The sequence below is a fragment of the Rhea pennata genome, chromosome 13 (genome assembly GCF_028389875.1).
Source record: "Rhea pennata isolate bPtePen1 chromosome 13, bPtePen1.pri, whole genome shotgun sequence".
Classification (NCBI taxonomy): Eukaryota; Metazoa; Chordata; class Aves; order Rheiformes; family Rheidae; genus Rhea; species Rhea pennata.
In genome coordinates this window covers 19,904,575-19,924,621 of record NC_084675.1, presented here as the reverse complement: position 1 = coordinate 19,924,621, position 20,047 = coordinate 19,904,575, and the positions used below count along the sequence as shown (strand labels likewise).

At 39.5% G+C, this 20,047-nt stretch overlaps 1 protein-coding gene and 1 long non-coding RNA gene across 4 annotated transcripts in view; one reads left to right on the top strand and one right to left on the bottom strand.

Moving 5' to 3' along the window:
* Positions 1-20,047, bottom strand: part of CDH13 (cadherin 13) — a 480,777-nt gene that overhangs the window by 5,591 nt on the left and 455,139 nt on the right. Inside the window, exons 12-13 of one of the 2 annotated variants that reach the window (XM_062586342.1) lie at positions 16,341-16,574; positions 14,769-14,984 (exon numbers count right to left, since the gene is read on the bottom strand). In XM_062586342.1, the coding sequence (XP_062442326.1) occupies positions 14,769-14,984; positions 16,341-16,574 (450 nt within the window). Of the gene's footprint in view, positions 1-14,745; positions 14,985-16,340; positions 16,575-20,047 lie in introns of those variants that run through there. The other variant, XM_062586341.1, reaches the window with a different exon arrangement.
* On the top strand, positions 386-7,272 carry LOC134146133 (uncharacterized). 2 transcript variants are annotated; one of them, XR_009959784.1, is made up of 3 exons: positions 386-500; positions 1,012-1,103; positions 4,239-7,272. It is a non-coding gene; the product is annotated as an uncharacterized LOC134146133 (long non-coding RNA). The 2 variants fall into 2 exon arrangements; XR_009959783.1 differs by lacking the exon at positions 386-500 and having other exon boundaries at positions 849-1,103; positions 4,239-4,300; positions 4,688-7,269.

Sequence of the window (20,047 nt, the reverse complement as noted above, 5' to 3'; positions counted from 1 at the left end):
GCAATTAGCTGTGAAGACAGATACCTCTGGGAAGACACCCCCAAGCACCGGCCAGGGCACTCGGAGGCGTGAGGCAGGAGGAGGCATCGGGGAGGTCTGAGCATAAACCCAGGCCCTGAATCTCGCCCAACACCTCAACTGCTCGTGCTAGAGAGCAAAGAGCAAGTAGAAACTGTCTTTTTTAAAAAATTGTGGTCTATTAGTGCCTTGCAGATTGTGAATACACCACGGACTAAAGCAGCTGGCATAACATATTAATGTTGATAGAAAAATATTCATCTTACCTTTACTGTCTACCTCCCCCCTTTTCTTTCTTTTTGTAAGTGGAGGTGCCACACCTTGAATGATTCTACCCAGTTGTGATGAGCTCCCTGGCAATACAAAGGCAGCAGAGATGCCCAGGAGAAGACAGGAGACTAGGAGCTGCTCTAGCATCCGTTGCAGTTAATGGGTTGCTTTCCTCCGGTTTCACTTGGCATCAACCGGACACTCACTAAACCGTAACTGTTCAGCTTCACAATAAAAGCACAACGAGTAGCAAGAATAAAATTAACAAAACCCCATAGCTATGTGGAGATCAGCCCAGCACTCGTGGGTTTGCTAGCGCTGTGCAGATCAGCACAAGTCCTGCCCTTACAGGGCAGGGGCACCGAAGGGACCATCCCTGACAGGGCCCTCGACCCTGTGGGCAGACAACTGCACTACCAAAACACAAAGATGAAAGTCAAACATGCACATCAAAACAGATCTGCATTCAAGAAACGTGTTTGTCTAATATGTACTGTCACAGCTGTATTCTTAAATGGTGAAACAGCTACAGCTCCACGCGTGTGCAACAGAAACAGTAACACAACAGTCATTATTAAATGCTGCATTATGATAGTTGCTCGGTTTTAGTTATCTGCTTTTCTTTTTCTGCAAATCAAGTTTAACATAAATGTTATTCAAGCTGTTTTACTCTGTTTGTTGGTATTATCTGAGCTAATTTCAGTGTTAAATTCTTCCAAGTAGGGGTCTATCCTGATGGGCTATGGAGCAAGACCGGCATCCAGATAGCACACAGCAGCCTGCCCTTCCCCTACAGCATGACCTCAATTCTGAAGGTAAGTAACAAAAACTAAGCAAGCCCAAGAATCTATAGAGTGGCTGATGGATGGGGCTTAGCCATTAGCTGAGTATACAGCAATATTTTGTTCAGCTGGCCTAAACACTTTCCACACTTAAGTTTTTAGTTCATGATGCCGTCACTAATGTTTACAAGAACTCTGCCTGAGCCTGAATGCACTCAATCATTGCAGTCATCAGCTCATCAAGCTTGCTTCAGCAAGCAAAAATGCAACGGCTTAGTACAGCTCAAAGCGAGGGTAACTTGGTACCCATTGAAACAAAAGCAGCATTTATTTAGCAAAAGGGACGAGCTCCCAAAATGAGCACTGCAGGCTAGTGAGATGTGTCATTGAGATTTCCAAATAAGATCCAGTCTAGAATTGCTCAACCTGAGGAATTTATCATGCTATTTAAGGAAAGGGTCTGGCTCTGAAGTTAGGATCTAGATTTATATAGAGAAACTTTGCAAGCAGGACTGCCAAAGCCTGTCCACATTTTGATTAGGGATTCTAGCTAGGACTAAATTCTCATGAGCAACTTGATTTCCTAGGACAACAAAAAGCAAAAAGTTCAGGACTTCAATCTCACAGACCATCTGAAAAATAGCATTTCCAAGTAGCAATGAAGCTTAGTACCGTTAAGGGATATTTGTTCAAGCCTGACAGAGGAAATAATGCTAGCTTTTGAATCAGGAAAGCTACTCTGAATCTGTCGGAGATCCCTGGAGGTCCCCTTGTTAAGGACAGCCACTTGTATATGATGAATGAGTAGCAGCTGTAGCACTGAATTTCTATATAATCCATAGGCTGAAGCTTCACCAGAGGAAACTGTCAGCACAAAATTTATAAATATCACACAAATTCAGGCAACTAGTGACTGGTTCACCAACAGCTTGTAAATCAAAGGCAACATATGTTGATTTAGCTGGTGGACCTAAAGAAAAGCTTGTATTTTTTACATAGTATTGACAGATATAATGAATGTTATTACCTTGTCTCATCTCTCCCCCCAACTTGTCTTTCCTGAGTAAACTATATATAAACTATATATTAACATTTGTTAGTTGAACTTTAATTTTGAGTATATTTCCCTTCGTGCTAGCTTCTTGTCTGCTGACAGCTAGCATCTCTCGTGTGACAGAAGCGCGCACTGGGTCTTGCAGCTCCCTTCTCCCCTGCTGCACTCTCCCAGCACGTCCTTCTGCCTCATTCCCTCCATCCCAGGTTTCCATGGGGATTTTTTTTCCCTCCACTGTAATTTCCCCCCCTTCTCCATGAGCACCATTCATACATGTTCAACCATCACTTCTGTGCTAATGATTCACAGATCTCTCCCTCCCTCCTGCTTTTCCAGCCAAACTAAAATTTTGACCTCTAGTTCTGATATCCTTTCAGGGTCTAGCTGTCAGCTCAGCACAGCTAAAACTGAGCTCTTCAAGCTTTTCCCTAAAGCACTCCCTTTTATTCCCTTTATTGGTTGCTCTGGACAACGCTGGCAACGTTCACAGGGAAAGCTTGTCGAGAGAAGGGTCAGGACCAAGCTCGAGACTCAGGCTCTGCTGGACGGTTGTGGAAGTCAAGACTGAGTTTGGCTTACTCATTCACATATTAGAAAACTAGAAATATTAGAACCCCCTTGCAATAACAGGGCAAGAGAGAAAGCGCTTGTTTGGTGGGGTCTAGGGACCACACAAATGATGCACGTACTTCATGTGCCGGGGTTTCGATGTGAGCATAGGCTGCTGCTAGAACTGTTTCCCTCTATCTTTTCATGGCCTACATACTTTGCTCTTCGTTTCAAGGCAATGCCCAGCTCAGCCCTGTCACCATCCTTAACCAAAGTTGCATTAAAAGAACTCTTATTCCAAACACCATTTCTAGCCTGTACCCCTCTGCTCATTAATGATCATTAATAATTTGACTGCTCTTTTGGAGGATGGATTGACAAGAAGTTGCATTTAGGGTTTTTGTTTGTTTTTAAACAGGCAGAAACAGCTTTCAAAATTGTGAGCTAATTTCTGTAGATAAATGTCTTTGCTGGTTCGTGTAAGAGTATTTGAGACTAGATCTGTCTTGCATAGAAAGGTGATACTAAATTGTTTTTGTCCACTAGAGAAGTGAGTCTACCTTTTAGTATCAATGTTCATCACTCCAAATTTACTTTCTAAACATATTCTGATAAAGTCATTAATATGTGCTATTTCACAAGCATTCTGGCCAGTAACTCTCTTAATATAAAATATACAGAAATCAAGAACAACTAAAGTATTCTGCCGAAACTTTAAAAATGTAAGTGTGAGCAGATCTACTAAAATCAGCTGCTTTAGTTTAAATAATATGATCAAACATCTGGTCAGTATTCAAAATCTCCCCAGCAATGGGAAATCCCATTGGATTTCCAATGCTCATTACTGTTTTTTTAGGGAATGCTAGTATTTTTGCAGCCAAATTACCAGTTTGCTTCTCTGTTTGAGGCCCGTCTGTAGAAGGCCAACCTAGAGACTGCTGGGTTCAAGAAGAGCTGTTTATCCACCGACTTTTTTTGATTCCATTCCAGTGTATTTTAAATTACAAATGCTTTAAAGTTTGCAGCTGGAAACAGCACATAAAAGCTATTAGTACTTAAGGAATCCTGTGAGTATAAAATTTGCAACTAACGTGTGCAGGGAGCACATCTGCTAGTCCATGCTAACTATCTTTTCTAGGAATTTAAGGCTAAGCTTATGCTTTGTAGGTTTAGATCTGTATACTACGATCATTATGTGTAGTAATTATTTTATTTTATTAGTATCAGATGTAAAGAACAATACTGTCTCTACAGGTGGTCTCAGCAGTCAAGAACTATTACACCAGTGCTGTTCTAAACACTGTTTCTGTCTGCCCATAATGAATAATTTGCTGCACAAAGCTGCAGGCATGAGAGCAGGGGCAGCATGTGCATCACTGTTATATTGTCAGTATTTCTCCCCCACCCCCTGACCAGCACTTAAGAATATCTAGGGCATATGCAAAAAGAGCATAAGGCAAACATAGCTACCTATAGCTTCTGTCCTCCTGAAATCACTCTCGCTGACATCTCTAATGTGATCCGCACCGTTTTTATATGAAAATTCTCTGTCCTACTTCTTCTAGAGCCAAGAGAAGAATTCAGCCACACTCCTTGAAAGACAGCGGCGAAACAGTGAAAGATAATGGTGAGATAGGCAGGGCTGTTGTTCCGCGCTTGGTCTGTGAGTTATTACCGTTATGATTAACGAGCCTCAGATAAGGAGGCGTGCCTCGTTATCATAAACAGATGGGAGTCTTTCGGCGTTAATGCTTTGGCACTGGAAGATCATGTTTACTTTTGCTGGCCAAGAAAACAGACAAACATTGGACATGTTTATCTGGATATAATGTAATAATGGTATGGAGTGTAATAACGTTATAGAAATCTAAGTCTAAACATGTAGTTTATGGTAGGAAGATTCATGATGTAGAAATGTTAATAGAATAACTACCACACCCCCCCCCCCCCCCGCTTTCTATTCCCCTTGAAGTCTGTTGGTGTTAATTTGTATTAATGGTGTTAATTTGTACAGTCCTTTGTATTGGACTGTACCTGGCAGAACAGCTGAAGCCAGGCGCCAGCTCCGAAGGGCTGAACCGCCACCTAGTCTTTGGGCTCTGGACACTGAATTGTTTCGGAAAAGGAGCAAACCATCCAGCTGGCTACACAAGTGTCTATGCTACCGACTTCTTCAATATCTGTCTCACAGCGGGCTCATTTAAGGTTTGTTCCTTATGCTGATTCATGTGTTTGATAGAAGAAAATGGAGAAAAAAATACACATAATTCTTTAAGACCAAGGTTTCATAATGCTCCATCTTAGGAAAAAAAGATAGCTTTTAGCCTCATTCACTACAGTTCAGGTTACTGAGAGCAGAGCAGAGCAGAGCCCATTTCAGCAGAGCCCATCTAGTCAGCTAGTAAACAATCTTATTTGCAAGAAGTATTACTTCTACTGATGTCAGAAAGTGCTTAGACACCTCCAGGCTTTATAGCTTCCCTTTTGCAGCTTCAGCAGCCTTAGCTTTCTCTGAACATACTTGTATTTTTGTGACTGAATTGCCTGTTTATTTTAAAGAAACAGAACTGAATTCAGTACCAGCCTTTGAAAGATATGTTCCTTATGAGGCCAAGCTCACCAGCATCATTCAGACTATGCCACTTACTTACTTAAATTCAAGTTAAAACCTTATGAAAATTAAAGGCATTTAAGTTTCACACTGACCTTCTCTACAGGAATAAAGTTTACCTGAGATGCATGCTGCCTCTAATTCTCATTTAACATAGAGTAAAAGAGTTAACACAGCTGGAGTTTGGAGCTCAACTCATGCATGCTCCATTTCCTTCAGATATCCTTCAGCTTTCCTTCAATTACCTTCTCATAAGAAATATTACATTAATCTTTGCCTAATTAAAAATTTACATTACATCATGGACTCTACTGAAACCTCAGTAACGTTAAAAGGATAATGGGGAAACGGCAGAAGAGATCAGAACCACGTTTCTGAGTAGGCAGTTAATCAACAGTGAGGTATTTCTTTCCTTTCCATTAATTAGGTACAAAGTGATCAGTGTAGCCATAATGTAGAAGTTACTTACTTACTTACAAAACATAAAGGGCTTTCATGTACATCCCTGGTTGATTTGTCACGGGCAGTTTTCAACAGCAGAAGTGTCACAGGGTTTGCCCATATGCCTATGAATAATGATGCTTTGTACACTAGTGTAAAATAATCATCATTTAATAGCTGTGTTCTCCCCAAACCTCTTCAGTGGTCCAAATCCCTGTCTGTGCTTCGCTGCAAGTGCCAGATTCTTGAAATCGCTTATTTTGACTACCCTCATATTGTCTTCCCAAAAGAGACTGGGATTCTTTCACCCAGAAATCTCACTGAACTTGAAAGGCTGAAGCAGCTGTCCTCAAACAGATACCACATTTGCTTACTCCGGCAATTAAGAAATCCATTTTTAGTAGCATAAAGAGCAGTAGGTATGCCTGCGGCTACAGCGAATTAGTGATGTCACTGAACTGTAAAAACTTCGTCAAAAATTTTTAAGGAAGAGAAAGAGTAAATGAGTTTATCCTGAAATTTTTCAGCTTATCATATATAATTTGTTTCCCATTTATGTCAGCACATGCTTTCTTAACGACAGGAAAACTAATACAGTACGCATTAGTACTATATGCGTGAAGTGCATGTCTTGTAAGTCTACCCAGAGCTCCAGTATGCTCTGATATATCAACAGCAGTATTTAACTTCAGGAGCGAAGATGCCGGCAGCACGTGCCGTGCCTTTGGCCAAAGCCGGCAAGGCAGCGGGGAAACGCGCCAGCCCGAACAGGTCAGCGCCGCAGCGGGGAGGCCGCTTTGGCTGAAGTCGTTTTCAGCGGTATCTGGTACCAGCAGATGATATTTCCAAGCCTTTCTCGCATGCCTCTAACTTATATAAATAAGACAATTCTGGCAGGTTTGGAGCAGCACTGATTTGCACTCACACGCTCTCACTCTTCTGGCAGGGACCCTACTCACTGCTGAATCCATGCTCCTGCTTCTTTTCCTCCTCCTCTCGCACCCACATATACTCACTGTGTAACAGGCAAAACGTGCGTGTGTTAGAAATACTATCCAAGAGGGAGGTTCATCAAAACACTGAAAAGACTGGTTAGGTTTCTTTAGAAATTCAGAAGTCCTTACCCAGTAGCCACTGTGGTGCTACATTTATCTAATATCTTGTCTAACAAAAAGTTCTTGTTTGTTATGTATTTGAAGTCTCTTTGGTGGTGGTGGTGGGGGGGGAACGGGGGATTTCTAGAATAAAGCAGCTAAGATGTTCCAGATCTTTTTTGTTTAATTGATAGTAATTTTAGTTGGACACTTTCCCATGGCAATGTCACCTTAGTTTGGGAAAGAAAGCAAGCTTCTATTTTCTTTCAGTCATGTCTTCCAAAACAAAGCTATTAGAGGCAACTGTCTATCTGAAATCTGAACGTATTTTCTCTTGCTGTAATCCAATAAAAAGTTAGCTGAACAGCTGAATATAGCCAGCAACTGAAATAAATAAGTACATTTTTGAAATAGTAGGACTGATCAAGTCTCTCAAATTGTGTGTGTATGTGTGTGCGCGCGCGCACGCCTGTATGCTGAAAATAAAATGCTTCAAAAGCAACAGCTAGCCATCATTTTAAAGCAACATATAATTGCTTTAGCAGTCAAATCACATCTTCCACACCAATACAGCTTAGTTTACTATCAATCTTGAATAAGCAGAACATGAACATAATTAGTCTGGGGACCTTTAGATCTGTAGGCATACTAATGCCAATTTGAAATACTGAAAGTACATTTTTTTTTAAACTGAAAAAGGCCTAAAAGCTGCTCCCCCCCCACCCCCCCGTTATTAAGCAACAGTAAAAATTACAGACAAGTAATATGCTCAGAAGCCATGGAAGATGAGAAATCAGTTAGAAATTTCCCACATTTGGCTACACTCACAGCAACCTGACTTTATTTCAAAATTTTCAAAGCCAAACCCATAAGCATGCCCACTTGGGTAAGTATAACCAATGCTGTACACAGCGGAGGTGCACGAGCAAAGCGGGGCTTTAAGGCATAGGTCTGCAATACACCAAACCTCAGTGGCCTCTTCAAGTACTTACTTACTTAATTATGAACTGTTTAGTAGAGAAACAAGAACATCATCATCTGACCTTTAGGTACAATCACATTTCTCCTGCACCTCTTGAATATCAGCATCACATCCAAATCTGAACAGCAAGCTGTCTGCCTCCAGAACAACGTATTTTACAAAGAAACACTCAGTTATTTTGAGGTACTTACTTAGAGTGCTCCTCTATTACAGAATGGGGAACTATCAAAAGGATAGAGATATTTAGTAATAAATAAATAAAAATCATAATGTGTAGTGGCCATTAACAACAGAAAAACTGTTGGAAGTGGTCAGTTACTCACTTCTAGCTTTCAGTTGTAGTCCATGCCAGAACAATTCAGAGAACTGTCTTAGAGTTACATATTTTTATGACTTTAAAAGATTGTTCAGAAAAGAAATAAAAATATTACATCTCAACAGTATAATTGTTGAGAAAAGGAAAACATACAATGTTCATTTGAATTCACACCGCTGGATGAGCTATCAACAGAATGATGAGCAGGAGCAATATTGCTGCTGCAACTTTTCACTATCTGTACTTCTGGAGCACATTTGGATGAGTTGAAAAAAAAAAGTACCTAAAAGGCTATTTCCCATCTAATTGACTCAATAAAATTTAGTGTCATTAAGTAAGTATATTTTAAATATGCTTATGTGCAAACTGAGGGTATTTCTACTTGTCATGTTTATATGACTATGTCTATAAATATCCTGTCTGCAATCATGTACCTACATATGGACTTCTGTGCTATTTCAAGCCTCGTTAACTTTAGGTGGGCTCCCAAAGCCAACTGCACAACAAATTGCAGGACCAAGGTCTGCTGCTATTAGTAGTATTGAGTTTCTTCCTGAAAGTGATTTTTTTGTTCGTTTCTTTTTTGTTTTTTTTTAAAACTCCAGTCTAAATGAAACACTGAGAAGTTAGTTAGAAGTCTGGACAAAGAGGTCGGTATTATTCAATAATAATATAGACTGAAACCGAGACCGTCCCTGAATGCAATCCCTTAACCCCCAACCGTCCTTCCATCACTAGAGTCTGATCAACCAAAAACTTACGGAGCCCCTTAACGATGCTATTTTTCTCATAAACACATTTGAGAACGTGTCTGTGTTTGCTGATTGATAACATAGCAGTAACAACACTAGTATGTTATTGTTAAGGGGAGCTGGAACAAAGTATTACAGCAACAGTGGATATTGCTGTTATTATTAGCTTTAGTGAGTTAGAGCTACATCATTGGAACTAAAGGTCCCTATTTCCAGTAAATAGCAATGAAGTAGCATCGTTAGTTACAAGTTTCGGAATCCATGTGATATGTGCTCTAATACAAGAACAGAACTTAAATTGGGATAGTCAAGACAGCTTGCACAGCAAAACTATCCTCAGCTTGGTATTTATTAAAATTATGGCCAACATAGGAAATTTCACAGAAACGTGAAGATTTAAGGGGAGTAAAATTTCCTAGTCTCGCTAATAAAATTGTATTTTTGATCTTCATTAGGTGTTACTCTTCTGCAGAGTAGAAAATTGCTTTAGAGGATTTAAATATGCTGAAACAACCTAAAAATGGCAGACTATATGTGTGTGTGTGTGTGTGTGTAAGAAAAAAATATATATATTATTAGTCTATATATATATATACATATATATATATATATATATATATATATATACACACATACATATATATATTATTAGTCAATGTCGGCCCTTGTGAATGTATGGTCTGAAGTTTCCTCTCTGGAACTGTATGTAATAGGGACAAAATTTTTTCCTTTTTGAGAAGAAAAAAATTCCTACCGTAAAACTAAATACAAGCTGAGCCCTGAAAAACATGATTACATGATTGTCTCAAACTAAACAAAGCCAAATAAATCACAGAAACGTCTGAAAATTGTGATTCTGCAGGTAACAACTCTAGGCTGCTAAATGAAAAGAGCAGCGACCTTAAAGAAAGATCTTTCCCCTTTGAAACTTCCTACCATTTGTCTCAGTCTCATGCCGTTGCAGAATACACTGCTTCAGTCTTCACTCGTAACACAGGATGTCCCAGAGACGCAGATGCTTTCCTGGCTTTGCAACATTAAGTAGGTAGCTCTGCAGTTTTAACTCAGGCTGTCTATGCTTGGGTAAATTCAAATCTGCCAGTCAAAAGCATTTGAATTTTTGCAATGGTTTAATACTCAACATGTAATTTGCAAGGAAAACAACATATTTTGTCTATTGACCCTGCAGCTGCATTTCTCAGTTAGGAGAAAGAAGAAGAAGAAAAAAAGCTGTGATGGGGGAGGGAGGCATTTCAATAGGAAGTTATTAACAGGAAGTTTAATTCAAGGATATCTTTAAGGCCTATTCGCAATCGCAGCACTGACATCTGGGTGAGTCTGTGTTTCTCAACACACCTGAGGCCTTTCACAGTTTGAAAAATTAATTTCCAGGTAGAGACCGCCAGCTCATTTAGTTTCTTCACAACAATCTTCAACCCCTCACGACCACCACCTTACTTTCTGTCCATAGTAATGCAATATTTTGCTTATTTATGCTCAAGTTATCAAACCAAGCAAGCAAGCAAACAAACAAACAAAATGTTTCTGTCATTTGTATGGTATCGAATTTGGTTCTTCGGCATGACGTGTTTAAAGCCTAGGATTTTGCTTACAAGGGAATTTAAGAAAAATATTATTGCTAGTGTGAGTGACCTGCTAATGGAATCACTCTGAATTCTACTTGTTCAGGACAAGACTAATGTGCCTTTGGTTCTTATTTTAGTCTCTTGTTTCGATTCATTTGAGACTTAGTCTTTCATGTCGGTAGAATGTAAAAGGAAATATGAAATGCAATTATCATTCTGTGATTATATAATTAAGTGAAATGATTGTTGTAAAAAAATCAAAAAAGTCCAAAATTCAAATACTCCTTTAAACAACAGTATGAATAATTTGTAATTGATATAAGGCCTAGTCCTGCCAGCTAGATGAGTTCTTGCCCAGTCTCCCATAGGGCTCGGGCAGTTTATGTCGCTAACTCCTTTACAACAACATCAACAAATTTGTTTTTGTCTTGATCCTTTTTTGGGCTACCAGGAAACAACCTGAAAAGTCTGGAAGACATTCAAATGTTTCCCAGTTATTTATCTGTAACTCGCATCCTGCAAGTCCTTTGTTGCATAGCTCTGGATTTGGCTTATTGTGATTAAGTTGCTCATGGAAACTCACTCTACCATGTCACTGCCGAGGGATGAAAACCAGGTCTGCCAAAACCCAATACATCTTGAAAGAGATTGCTGTTAAATGTTTGTAAAACATATATTTATAGTGATTTATTGCAAAATTGATGACACTTGAGCAAAATTTGCAAGGACAGCTATTCTCCCTCTGTTAATTCAATACCTAGATGAAACACCAGCTGACAGTATTTAGGTTGCAATTATGGGCCCATTTTTTTTTTCTCTGTCTGTCAAGTCATTATGGAATTTCATTGATATTCTCTTACTGAAAACGTCTGCGAGACTTGCAATACAAAGGAACTTGCTAATAAATCTACTGTTTATGAGCCCTATATTTTGGTTGCGTTCATTGTGAAGGGGGAGGTTTTAGCCACATTGGTTAAAAGCATGGTAGACAGTTAAGAGACAAGAGAGTAGCAAGGGACAACCTCGGCAAACGCAGGCCCAGCACCAGCCATGCTCCGTATCTTGCTTTCTCCTCCCACTCTCTCCTCTTCTTCCTCGATAACTGATTTCTGCAGTCCTTCTCTGTAACTAGAAACCTGGGTCTGGTTTCTGACCTCTTTCCTTGATCTAAATTACTAAATTCTCAATTAAATCTGAAAGATTTGGTCTTGTCTTGCCTCCAGAAGTGGACAGAAAAACCCGAGAGAAGACAATCTGCCACTGCAGTAGGTCTCATCCTAAACTTTGCCAGTGATGGCCTATCTCCATTAATGACAGATAAGATTGAATATTCTTTCCAATATTTGCTAGCATGCACTATTATAGCTTTGAACAGTCCTGTTGCTGTCCACCATGCACCTTGCCAATTTGACCTCAGTGATTCCCAGTGATAATAAGTTTGTGAGGCTAAGTATGAATTATACAAACATGCTCTTTAAAAAAAAAAAAAAAAAAAAAAAACAGCTCTATATTCACCACCTTTTAATTCCACCAAACATCTTATTGCTTTGCTGTAGAATAACAGCAGCGGGCCCATAGAGCTTGGCAGCTTGCATTTACTGCTGCTTGTTCCAAGTATAGCTACCTTTCCAAGGGCTTCTGGGCAACTCTCTACTCTCCATCCCATTATCACTCAATATACTGAACACAGTAGGGAAGCTACAGAATAGGCAAAACTGCTGCTTTTTGCATGCATTACAGTTTTAATCAGGCTCTTCAGTTCTATGTTCAGACACTTCAGAAATCTGCCACATATGACTTCTTCCGTGACTTACAAAAGAGACGTATAGTCTAAGTATAGATAATAATTGCACTATTTAAATGATAATACCATGATGTTTTGTATGGAGAGGAGATTCATGCAGGGCATTTTTACCATGAACAGCTCTTTCATAGGGCTATCTATCCTCATGCCAGATGTCAAATACAAAAAGAAATACTTTGGCATGAGTAGCAAAGTTCATTTGACTGAAGGATTTACCTCCTAGGAACAAGAGCCTCGTAAAACATAAACACTGGAAGCAAAGTGAGCCACGTAAGGGCTTCAAAAATTAAACCCATAACTTGCCACTAGAAATGGGATATTTCATGTATTCAATAAGCACTAAAGTTCTCTTTGTTTTTATGGCATCGTAATCTTTGATTACTCTGATAAATATTTGGACTATACAAAACATTGTGATGGAACTAATCGCAGTTATAAAAGGACTATATGTGAAAATGAATTGGGAATGCAATGATATCAGCACATTTTAGAGAAGTTCAGATACAGAACCACATTAATTTAACTGGCTCCTGGCATCATTCTTTTATGTCTCATATAGTCATTTACACCTGGGGAAAAGGGTTATGGAAGTTATTATGCTAGCTGGCTTTGCACAAGCAGGAATAAATACCTGTACTGGGCAGCGGGATATCAGCCTCCCTCTGTGGAACTGGTTGGATCAGAAACACAACTGAATATAAGCAGGTTTTGGGCAAAACCTGTTTGTGGTTCTGTGCTGAGAATTAAGTCTCTGCATGCTGAAGCCTATTCAGTGCTCCCCATCCTGTTGCAGCAGGAGGGAGATCCCTCCTGCAGGCAATCCCTCCATCGCTCTGAGGGCCACGGGCCTTCCTGATGCCACGGGCCCCTATTCTGTCCGCAGCTTAGCTGGAAAGATCTGCAATTGGCAAGAACAGTCTTCCAAATACCTAGAACTACTTTTTATAATTAAATACAAGGAAAACGATAGGACTCCTTTGAGGACGAGAAACAGCAACACGGATACTTTCAAAAGCAAAACACTTTTTTCTACCTCACTGTATTCTAAGCAGATGCATTAATGTAAATAAAGTTCAAATGCAAATCATGGCAGATGAAAATTATCCTCATGGCAAAAGTCACGCCTTGTATAGCACCAGCAACATTTATGAAGTGGTAGCAAGAATATATCATCTAAATCAACGAGCTGCATATTTATATCACCAATATGATAGCACCGTGTACTGCCAAGTATTCCTAACATTTTACTTCTAACAGCTCAATTTTGCTTTTGGTTCCAGCAGACCAAACCCAGAATAACTGAATCAAAGCCAGCGGAGATACTTCAGATGTCACTGATTGGAACAAAGAATGGGAATTTGCACTTCGCATTTATATAGTCCTTTTCATCTTCAAAGAGCATCACAAATATTAGCTATTTCTAATTCTCTCACAATGACCTTCATGCTAACCCTTTGGGATAAAAGTAACATACTATAAGGAGAAAATAACTGACAAGATGTGTAATCAAGTGTACACCTCAGATGCGTAAACTATCTCTTCCCTGACCTCTGTCTCTGAGGCAGACCTCATGGTAGATTATATCTCATCAAGAATGTAACGTCTTTGACCATGGTGCAGGTATTAATTCACCATAAAGTACATTTTACTAACATTAGATGATGATAATAATCTTTGAATAACAGATTTATTATCATAGCTATAGGATAAAGCTATTCCTTTTCTTACAGATAAGAAACTCAAAATAATAGTTATCAAAAAATTTGCTGAAAGCTGTTAAAGGGCAACCCAAGGGCTGATCTAGGGGTTTGAATTACTGCTCTTGAGTCATTATGTTTGATTTTTTTTTTTTTTTTTACTTCTGATTCAAATTATGAATTTTCTAAGGCTCTTTCAGAAAACTTTCTCAGAAGCAACGAAAGTTTCCCCTACGTATCTGTTTTCTCTCCCCCGACCCAGACTTGCAACTCTGATTATGTACTTTGGGTTTCTTTAAGCTCAGGATCCTGAGCAAGTTCCGTATGTCCCAATTGCTTGTGTGCTTTACACAGAGGAATAGATTGAAGCAGACAATACTGATTTTTGTGGTGACCCAGAACAGCTATTGTTGCAAGAATACCTTTAATCTCCTGATTCTGCTTCTGAATTGAATTCAAGGGAGGAGAGATGAAAGGAAACGTCTCACAAATCTGTTACTACAGCTGGTACTTCTTAGTTTATCATATGCTAGCTTTAATTCTCTTTGAGTCGTCTTAAAATTATTGCTTCTATTTGCAATCACCTCTTAATTTGACAACCTGGCATTTGTTGCTATTTTTTGCCTATTAAAAAAAAAATCATCCTTTCCCTCTTTCACAAAGCTACTTCCTCAGGGAAAAAAAAAAAATCAGTTATTGCACTAAGGGATCAACGTGTGAATTTAACTTCTCCCTAGCTAGGTTTTGTTACAAAGTACACAAACAAGCTGTTAAATGATGCTTCATTACTTACAGTTCAGGAAAAGACTTACAAAATAAACTGAAGAGTGAAAGAAGGATAAGGGTCACGCTGATGTGAAGGGCATCAGTCGCACTGCAGTCCATTTTGGATTTCTTGCAGGAGCACACTTGTAATTTCAGTTCTGTATTGTTAGTCAGAGGTGGTTTCCCAGAATCTGTCACTGAAATCGGGATGTTGTAATTGGCCTTTTTCAGATTCTGCAGCAGGATGACCTGGGCGTGCGTATCTGCAAAAGGATAACGAAGGGAGAATTAGGCAGCCAAATAACGGTTGCTTGGGAGGGGAGAAGAACCTGTAAGGAATCTCACGCATGCCATAGTTACCCAGGGAAATTAAGAGGAAAATGAGAGCACTCAAAGTAAAGGATTAGAGAATAGAATGGGAGGTAAGAAGAAGCAGAGAGAAATTCTTTTCAGGGACTTAGTGCTAATTGCAAACATACTCCAAACCTCATCAAAAGAAAGGCTTTCAAGAGTCCCTTTTGCTTAAATGCATTATTTGCTTTGCAAACTATTAGAAGAATTTGCCTGTGGAATTTAATACACTAATGAAATAATAAGGTATGTTATCCTCAAAGCGATACTAGAGAAAAGAATAAACTTACCCCCACTGGCCCCAAAACACCTTTCTTGCAGGGCAGCACAGATGAAGGTGCTCCCCATTGCCCCTTCAGATCCACAGATCTGTTCCACCTGAGCAACACTGAGGTTGGTTTAGGTATCAAGGAGAGCGTGCTAACTCTTTTAGGGTTAAACAGAGTGGTGGTTTAGAGACTGGAGACCAGCAGAGTATGAGACAAAATGATTCCTCCCCGCTGTCCCTGGCAGCGGTTTTTGCAGGTGGGCACAGATATATCACATCCATCTTTAATTCTTTCTAAGCAGGCTGTGAAGTGAACTGCTAAAAGATTCTATAGTAACAGAGATAAATAGTATATACTAGAAAACAAATAGAAATAATCTATGTTAGAAGCAAACAGTTTTTTGTGCCCACCAAATATTTGTATTTGCCATACAAATATTCTGCAATTGTATAGCATGCTCTTTGATCTTTTTAATCGATAGTGTATAGTCCCTATGCATTTGGGTGTTTTATTTATGAATAGTCCAAGTACGTGAAATCAGAAGTTTTACAAGTACATTGCTAAAGCCCATGCAAAGGTCTCGTGCTGTCCTGCAGCAAAGCTTCATGTGTCTCATAGGTAAAGATTCCATACAATGAAATATGATAGTCTTTGCCAAACTGTACATCATTGTTAGTCCTTGTTTAATTCAAAGCTACAAGAGAAAAGTGCAAGCAATGTATTAAGAAGAGGACAAAGTTCTGATTTCAGTGAAGATGCAGACAGACCACTAGCATGTCCTCCCTGGCAGCTGTTCCTAGAATGAACAGCGCTGGGCAGCGTAAGACAGCGGCCAAGGCTCTGTCCCGCAAGACCTCCACGCACAGAACTGCTCTTGAATTTGTGCAATACACAGCCCTCGGCAGGAGCATACTGGGATGCAGAGGAGGGAGGACTCTTATGCTTTTGCATAAGCAAAAACAAACAAACAAACAAACAGAAACACAACAACAGACTTACTGTTAAGCTTGGTGATTCTCCACAATTTATCTGGGCCAGATTGCTTACTCAGTTCAAACTTGAATGGATCTGTATTGGGATGAAGATCCTTATCTGACGCTCCTAATACCACTACCCTGAGATCTTTTGCATCATCACAGACTTTCGCCAGTGTTGGATAAAGGGACGGGATATTGTCATTGACATCCTCCAAGGTGATGTGTAAAGTTCCTGTACCTGTTGCAGGAGGGTTACCTATGTGAGGAACAAACAGATATTGATTAAATCATATTTTCGTAATTGCCTGTTGTTATTTGTAACTGCCTATTCACAAATGAAGGTCATTTTTATAGTTCTTACCTCTGTCACATGAAAACTATTGCTTAAAAAAGGTGAAGAGTCACTACTGTAAATCACCGCTATATTTTCAAAATCTAGTCTGTTTGATTTTTTACAGGAAGGAAACCTTTAGGAGAAAAGTATTTTGGAGTCAAAACGAGATTAGGACATGAATAGATACCTGGAAAATAGCCTGCTCGTATGCACCTACTGAGAGATTCGTAATAGGAAACAGTCTCTAGATAGACAGACTGGTATTAAAAGAGCCAAGAACAAGACAAATAGCTTAAAAATGACAGCAGAGGGGAAGCAATTTGTGCAGCAGGGGCCCATAAACAGCACAGGACCCAATCAGTCCCCAGCAACCCTTAGGACCACATTTAGTCATGTTAGCAGAAGGGCAACCTGTGAACACACAGCTCCTGAAAATGAGATCTTTTATTTATCCAGAGCCAGCGGTGGCATTTCATGCTTGCTCAAATTATTTGCCCGCCTGCCTCAAGCCCTGACCCAGCCGAGCCAGCCACGGAGGTGAGGATGCTGCTTACGCCCTAGGCAGTGCAGCCCTTCACTGTGCAGCCGGAGCTGGCAAAGCGGCCGTGGTGCTGAGCACCTTCTAACACAGCCACGTGCCCGCGGGAACAGGGCTGAGACCAGCGCCTCATTTCAGAGCTCGGAGAGGAGCTCACCCAGTGGCAATAACTTTCGGTCACTCCCGACGTGCACCACGGCCGAGCCCGTAACCTACTGCTGTCAGTCAAAAGCTCAGTGTCTTCGGACTGATCCCTTTGCCAGCCCATTTTGGCTGGTCTCCAAGCTTTCCGAACGCACATTTCTTCCTTCACTATATACCATCTTTAATGATTTCCCCCTCGAAACGCTGCACTTCTGCAGGGGTTGTTTGCTTTGCTCGTTTTTCTGTTTTAGTACGCAAAATACGCTCGCTGCACTTCCGCTACCTATAAACCCTTGAGCAGGTACAAAGGATTCAAGAGGTCGTACTTAGCCTGTAAACCACGAGGGTGATGTGACATGGTAGTTTTAAGTTTAGCACTGCTTTAGCATCAGTACCCGCATACAGCAACCCCATGAACTAGGGAATTACTGCTGCACGGCGAGTGCAGCTGAAGAGAGAAGTAAATACCCTGTGGTCTGGATCTGATAAACTACTAACTGTAGCAGCATGCAATTAGTCCTCTTAATGACAAATGTTACTAATGGTGACACTTCATCTGTTTCGTGCACACATAAATGCATAACAAAGGCAGAAATTTCATAGTTCTTTAGCTTTCCTCCCCCCCCCTCCTCTCTTACTTTGTCATCACAAGGGTTAGGGTTGAGTTATTTTTAATGAAAAAGAAATTATTTTTCACTTTTTATTGCACTAATTGAATTTGCAGAAAGACTCCAATACATTTTTTGTTCTTGATATATTATTAAGTAAAGTTATACGGCAGAATGGATGAAAAGACATTTGAGTATTTGAAATATGATCATAAAAGCCAGCCTTTCATGCACTTAATTAAACTGCTGTCTTTAATTCTGAATGCATTATTTCCACACTGGACTGATGATGTCTCATGCACTGCCCTTCTTATCTTTCTCTGAAGTCAGTAATATTAAAATCTGCCTTTTGAAATTAAGAAGCCAACAGTGTTATGCATATACTGTTATTTTGTCAAATGCAGATATGGCTGCATTTTCTCTACCACGCGAATGTTTCACTCTCTTTATATGGCTTATGGGCCAGTCAACTATTACGCACCAACAGGGAGAAAGGAAATTGCTTCTGTCCATTTCAATGACTTATTCTTTGATTGTTTTATTCATAAAGATAAAAAAAAAATCGGTGATTTATGAAGACTTCCAAAAGAAAAATAAGCAAATGTCAAGGTCATAAACTGAAGCTTGTTAACGCGCACGTCATGAAAGAAAGGAACAAAAAATGAATCAAGGAAAAATGGTCACAACATATCCATTGGGAATATATGACTTTTATAAATTTGACACTATTATGCCTTTGCAATAAGAACCATTCAAAAATCCCATGATCTCTAGTCAGCTCTGGTTTTGAAATGAAAGTCTTTCTCTGGCATAGTTTAATTCTGAAATAAAACTTCTCTCAATTTTTATTATAAAACTTTGCAGCTGAAAGTAGGATTAATGCATAAACCAAGCCGTAAAGGGCTCAGACCAATAACCCTTGGGAGCAGATTTTCAGAAGAGCTGAAATGAACTGGCCGTTCCTACTGAGGCTGAACACTTTGAACCTTTAGGTGCCTGAATAAGAGCCATTCGGGACAGAGATAATTTCCAGTTCCTGCTGAGACTCCCATAGGTTGCATAGCTGTAAATGTAATACCACAGGCATAGGAATAAAATGGCATTACTCGCATGTGTAAAAGCTACTAAAATAGGGACTGCTGCTAATTTCATATTTAATAAAAATGAGATCTTGGTATCAAATCCTGATTTTAATAATCTAGGACAAGACACAGGACCTTCAGGAGTAGTTTTCAATGAGACCTCAAAGCAAGTAAGATCATCCTAGTCAGGTAAGGTTTGTGGGACTGGAACTTTGACCAACAACACTGAAAAAGTGCAGATGCATCTTAGATCGTGCTGCAGTGGGAAATGTATGATATACTTATTTGAATGGCATCAGAACTGGAAATGTCATATCCCAGCATTAGATTGCATGCCACGCTTCTGATAGCAGTCTTCAGTTAGGCAATAGCTACCGCTTTTGTAAGATGCAACAGTCAAAAAATAGACTAACAAAAGTAGTTTTCTTTCATGAGTTAGAGACTGTCAAATAATACGATGGTGCCTATTGTCTGGGAACCAGAAGATGTAGATGTTAAATTAGATTCTAGTGCTATTGCTATAAATGACCATTTTGCTACCTTTATTTAAAAGAGAATGGTTTCAAAAGAAATATTCTAGAAATAGACCTTTTGGATGCTTCTCTACACTTGAATTTTAATGAAATACCATGCAAAATCATACTAGAATTATTAGTATAAAGTCTTAAATTATAAGCCCTCTGTAGAAACCCCTGGCCAAGAAATTTGAAAACTGGCATTCATTTTTGATACTATAAATTCCTGTAGGAACAATGATGGCATTTAGACATCTAACTACTCAAATTGGACCACATCAGAGAGTTAGATTCTTAAAAGATACCAATTACTCACAATGATGGCCATGGACTAAGGAGACATTTTTCTTAAGTTATCAAGACTTACAAGAAATAGCATGCCTAACAAGCAATCAGATGGCTGAACGGCTGGTGATGCGTTTAATCTGAGTATAACATTTTTCTATGGACATGAAGAAGCATTTCATGTTCTACTTTTCAGTGTTCCTACAAAATGCTGATGTGTATG